The sequence below is a fragment of the Sardina pilchardus genome, chromosome 9 (genome assembly GCF_963854185.1).
Source record: "Sardina pilchardus chromosome 9, fSarPil1.1, whole genome shotgun sequence".
Classification (NCBI taxonomy): Eukaryota; Metazoa; Chordata; class Actinopteri; order Clupeiformes; family Clupeidae; genus Sardina; species Sardina pilchardus.
Genome location: NC_085002.1, coordinates 4,487,105 through 4,492,676, shown reverse-complemented (window position 1 = coordinate 4,492,676; position 5,572 = coordinate 4,487,105). Strand labels below are relative to the sequence as shown.

Genomic DNA, 5,572 nt, shown 5'->3' with positions numbered 1-5,572 from the left:
GTTCAGTTGCCTGTGTCAAATTTGTTATGTCAGAACACCCGCCACTGGAAGTGGAAATTGTCTGAGGCTTGACAAATCATACTGTCAACATATCTGGGCAACCGCAGTAAATTCATTTTTGACTGAATTTCTTTCCAATTTCTGCTACGATGCATGAGAGTAACTATGATGTTGTGCTATCTTGTAGACTTTAGAAACAATGTCATCAGAGGAAATGCGTTAATCCAAATGAAGATCATAGTATTAAATAAATAAAGATTTCAACACTCAGCGCTCCTGCATCACAAAAATCTACCTGCCACAGAGAAATGTTTCAGGAAAGTGCCTTTCAAACTGTGAATGTAGCTGCTTCAATCAGAATCTTTTGGATGACTGGCATGAGATGATAGAACAAAAGCAAACTATTTAAAGTAAACATTACTCCATGGGCTGGACAATGACCTGATTCCATTTATTTTCAGTAGAAAACATTGTATCAAAATGAACCCGTTTCATCAAATTGTACAAACAGATAAATAGACACATATCAGTAACTTCAGTCTGAGCCATTTTCGGTACATTAAAAAAGCATTTCTTAACAATGACACTTTCAATTAGACAGCTTTGTGTTAAAATGCATATTGAAAATCAATTATTTTTTACGCTTTTATGCAAGCTCAATAAAGGGATCTGTGGAATGTAAAGTTGCACAAAGAAGAAAAAAATACACAGAAGAAATCTCTCTTTCGGTTCATTGTCAAAATTAGCAAAACAAAATACTGAATACCTTAGTTGAAAAAAAGCCCTTGCTCTTGTGAAGACCAAATGGTATTAATTCCCTTTTCAGAAGCAATATTGCAGCGAACCAACAAGTCATCCTCCTTCCAGTCAGGACTTCATCTGTTTCCTGGCCAGATAGGCATTAGTGACCTGGCTCATGACCACCAGAGCGCTCAGCGAGGGACAGAGCACGGCGAGGTACCAGAGATGTCCGTTCACCGTGCCGGTGAACCACGCTGACCAGAGGCCCAGCAGCAGACTGCCACTGCCCAGCAGGTACGTCAGCAGGCCCGTCACCGCATGGTACCGCTTCAGCTTCGCCAGCGACCAGCCCTTGGCCAGTTTGATGTAGATCAGCGGCAGGGCAGCGAGCGACTGGAGCCCCACGATCACCACCGTCACAAGGCCCAGGAGACCGTGCCAGGACGTGAAGTGAGGTTTGCCGTTCAAGTGTTTATTGTAGGAGATGGCACTGAAGCCCAGGCAGGCACAGGTGACACACAGGCACTGCAGCACCCAGTGCAGACGGCCTTTGGTCTTGTGGGAAAGTTTGCGGACCGGAGAAGAGTGTGGAGAGAAGAGCAGCACGGCCTCAGTCATGAAGAAGGAGAACTGGGGGGGAGACCAAAGAGGAGGAGTTCAGAAGTTCAAGTGCTTCACATCAGAGGACAGGGGCAGTTCAGACATGATCAAATATACTTTAGAACGTTATATTCCTTTGAGAATAGCTTTACCCAGGAGTCTGGTTTTACTCACCGCTAGTGTCATGAGGAAGGGATGCCAGGAGAACAGACCTTGTGAAAACAGCAGGCAAAGTGACAATTAAAAGGCCATTGGCCTCAAATGTTTGGCATAGCTGTCTATGCAACTGGCATACATACTCCTGTGTAGGCCACGGTTAGTATTGCAGTACAAGTGCACCACGTTTCTGTTGTTCTGCCATTAAAGGGATATTCCGCCATTTTTGGAAATACACTCATTTTCCACCTCCCCTCGAGCAAAACAATCGATATTTACCTTGTTCCCGTTCATCCAGCCATTCTGTGAGTCTGGCGATACAACTTTTAGCTTCAGGCTAGCATAGATCACTGAATCGGATTAGACCATTAGCTTTTCGCCTGCTAGCTTCATGTTTAAAAGTGACTAAGATTTCTGATAATTTTCCCATTTAAAACGTGTCTCCTCTCAAGTTAGAAAGTGCAATAAGACCAACTGAAAATGAAACCTGGCGTTTTTCTAGGCTGATTTGACATGGAACTACACTCTCATCTGGCGTAACAATCAAGGCAACTTGCAAACGTACCATAGGCGCAGTGATATCGTACGCAGCATCTGAAAATAGTCCCCATAGACATCAAGCAGTAGTAGTGCCAGTAGCTGCAAGTTGCCTTGATTATTACGCCAGATGAGAATGTAGTTCCATGTCAAATCAGCCTAGAAAAACGGCAGGGTTCATTTTCAGTTGGTCTTATTGCACTTTCTAACTTGAGAGGACACACGTTTTAAATGGGAAAATTACCAGAAATATTAGTCACTTTTAAACATGAAGCTAGCAGGCGAGAAGCTAATGGTCTAATCCGATTCAATGATCTATGCTAGGCTGAAGCTAAAAGTTGTATCACCAGACTCACAGAATGGCTGGATGAACGGGAACAAGGTAAATATCGATTGTTTTGCTCGAGGGAAGGTGGAAAATGAGCGTATTTCCACAAATGGCGGAATATCCCTTTAAGGCCTTTAGTTAGAGTTAGATAGATAGATAGATTAATTTCATTCATTGACCTATGATGTGTGAATGCACAACACCTGTGAATATATCAAACCAGAGTGCACAGGAAGTAATCCTAAACTTCACCCCTATTGTTTGTGGGAGTTTTAACTTTTGACAACAACTTGCACAACTGTCATCAAGAGTAGCCTTGGCTACTCTCCCTGCGGTGCAGTGCACAGCTACTGTACTTACTCGATCCCGGGTTGGACAGCACCGCCACAAACACTGTGAACACCGCGGATACAACATGAGCGAGAGACCCGAATAAAAACCTTGAGACCCCGTAAATCCAAGGCTCCGACTGCACCGACTGTGTCATTGCGCTCGACAGAAATGAGGTTAGACCGCAAAGGCTACTGTAGGTCAACCACGATCGGGGAAAAGGCCGGTTGCCTCATTTGAACTCGCGGAACTGTACAGCAGTGACGCAGATTTAAGTAATGTTACCTATGATACTGTTGCTATTACTTTTACATAAACTGTTTTCATTATGGCGAGGGGATTACCTGATCCCTATATTTCGTAAAAAGTAGAATTGCTGCGCATCGTCACTTCGTCTCAACGCGCTGCGTTTCCGATTCTCCGACGTGACTCCTGATGACGTGGTGGGCAGCTGGTTGAGTTGGATAAGCAGGCTAGGCTAGGGGGGCAGTGGGTAAATCCTAGGCGCAATATAGCGCATCCCAGTGGTTTATGGTGTGTACTGTGGAAAAGGAATCAGGTGTCCAACGTCCACAAGCATTTTTGGGAGTCCATCCGGTGTCTATCACTTGCCACACAGGGATGCTATCTCACTCTCACTTTTCTTTTTAAATACGATTTTCACAAATTAACTAACAAACACAAGTGCGCATGTCTTTCAACAAGCGACATAGAACGCACAGTTTCAGAAATTCGGAATTGTAGCCGAATAATAGCCTACAGAATTGTTGAAACAAAAATAGAAGCAGGGTAGCCCAAATCAATCATAGCCCAGCTCTGTGTAGCCTACAATAAGGCAAAGATAATGACATGACTTTGAGATGTAGGCCTACCTACATTGATCCCCATAATAATAATAATAATAATAATAATAATGTTGCTAGCCTGTTAATCATTCTTTTAAATTTGTAGGCCTAATCTGACAGCAAAATCAACTTCCTTATTCAATAATATATTATTAGTGGATCAAAATAATGGAGAGAGAAAATAAATGTGACCAAAGCACATCAATATGTCTGTTGGTTCTTTAACACCAGAGCAGCCAGGAGGGATGCATCAGCAGCCTCTCAGCTGTGCTCAGTGATGTGAAGGGAACTGGGTTGAGAGCCAACTCTGGCTGGCAGAGCTGTCAAAAGGCCTGCAGAGGCCTCCTCGGAGCACAGCCTGCTTTACACAGAGAGGAGATTACAATTGTTCTGGAATATGGAACTGCAGGACACAGAAGGAGAATGCACTGCATTCTGTCACTGGCCATTCTGATCCCATGTCACCTATTATTTGGGCCACGAAACATACCACGAAACACATATACATAGCCTGTATGTATGTATGCATGTATAGCCTACTTTATGTCTGTGATTGGTGAAATGTTTACCTAGTGTTCTCTGTTCTAGTTTATAATTTAGTCCGTGATAGTTTTGGGATTTTTAGAAAGCGTTTAAAGACTCATCTGTTTACTTCTTATCTAATTCATTAATTCACCTTAGAGACATGGTTTATGTTTATGGTTATTGACATTGTGTGTGTGTGTGTGTGTGTGTGTGTGTGTGTGTGTGTGTGTGTGTGTGTGTGTGTGTGTGTGTGTGTGTATGTGTGTGTGTATGTGTGTGTGTGTGTGTGTGTGTGTGTGTGTGTGTGTGTGTGTGTGTGTGTGTGCGTGTGCGTGTGTGTGTGTGTGCACTCATGTAAGAGAGCTAAGGGGCAGGATGCTTACGACACTGATGTGTAATCTTGTCAGAAAGTCATGTGACAGGTTTCTTTTTTCACTCCTGTGTTTGCTGAAAGTCAGTATACTCAGAAATAGTCCGATATTGAACCTGTTTAAACCAGAATACAGTGCAAGCATATATAGATTGTTTAGACAAATGCCCCAGAGTAAGTAGAATAATTGGGGAATGCACTGACCGAACAAAATCAGACCCTCAAAACCAATTAAAACATTTTTTTCCCCAGCAGGAATTCCTCCCTTCCTTGTGACCCGTGGCACTCTGCCAGACAGACGATGTTACACAGAGCTACTGTTATCTGTGGCTGTTGTGTTGACTTCCAGGCTGAGGCTTCCCTTTGATAAACGGCAACATCCGCCTCAAGGAACGCATGGAGCAGGGTGGTAAAGGAGGACCAACAGGTGGTAGGGTGGAGCAATAAATGTTGAGCTTTTTGAAAGGTTCAAAGATACTATAGGCCTGCAACTTAAGTATATGGGGTTTCAATAAGATGATGGAGTATCTCTTACTTTTGGAAAGATTCAATCTAGTCACATGACATTATATTTATTTTATTTGTCTTATTGATCAATCCTCTTCCCTCTCAGTTGCACTCTAGTCTTTGTCATAACTGCTTATTAGAATCTTGTTCCACTTTAAAATGTCAATCGTTTTGTGCATAGTCAGGCTACTCCACAATACTTTTTAGCTGTTGTCATTACTAACTATCTCAAGAACCTCGCTATTTTCACATAGGACATTTGTTGATGTCCTGTGACGCTTTACATAGACACAACAAAAAGGATACAAAAGGACAATACATACACGTAGGCCACACATAAATACTCAAAAAGAACAGTACCAGAGAGTAGATATGAAAAGAGAAAAAGAGTGGGTGGGAAAAAAGGAAGTTTGTCCGGTGTTGTAAGTGATGTTGAAAAGATGGGTTTTGAGCTGATTTTTTGAAAGAATTGAGCTGATTTTTGAAAGACTTTTGAAAGCGGCAGGGGTGGAGTTCGAGAGGGTAGACTTTAGAACTATGTTTATGTTAAGGACTGTGTGATTGTGCTTGTTCTCCAAAGTAACCTATTGGCCTCGAAAGGGGCCATAAAAGGTTTTCTTTTTTAAAATGACA

General features: G+C 42.6%; 1 protein-coding gene across 2 annotated transcripts; it reads right to left on the bottom strand.

Moving 5' to 3' along the window:
• Nucleotides 1–435: 435 nt before the first annotated feature.
• On the bottom strand, nucleotides 436–3,152 carry LOC134092477 (transmembrane reductase CYB561D2). Of its 2 annotated transcripts, none has more exons than XM_062545353.1 (3): nucleotides 3,037–3,152; nucleotides 1,516–1,553; nucleotides 436–1,371 (listed from the first exon to the last, which is right to left on the bottom strand). In XM_062545353.1, exons 2-3 carry the CDS (start codon nucleotides 1,525–1,527, stop codon nucleotides 868–870), a joined length of 516 nt encoding a protein of 171 aa, XP_062401337.1. In that variant the 5' UTR covers nucleotides 1,528–1,553; nucleotides 3,037–3,152; the 3' UTR covers nucleotides 436–867. The 2 variants fall into 2 exon arrangements, with proteins under 2 accessions (XP_062401337.1, XP_062401336.1); XM_062545352.1 differs by lacking the exon at nucleotides 3,037–3,152 and adding an exon at nucleotides 2,723–3,030.
• Nucleotides 3,153–5,572: the final 2,420 nt, after the last annotated feature.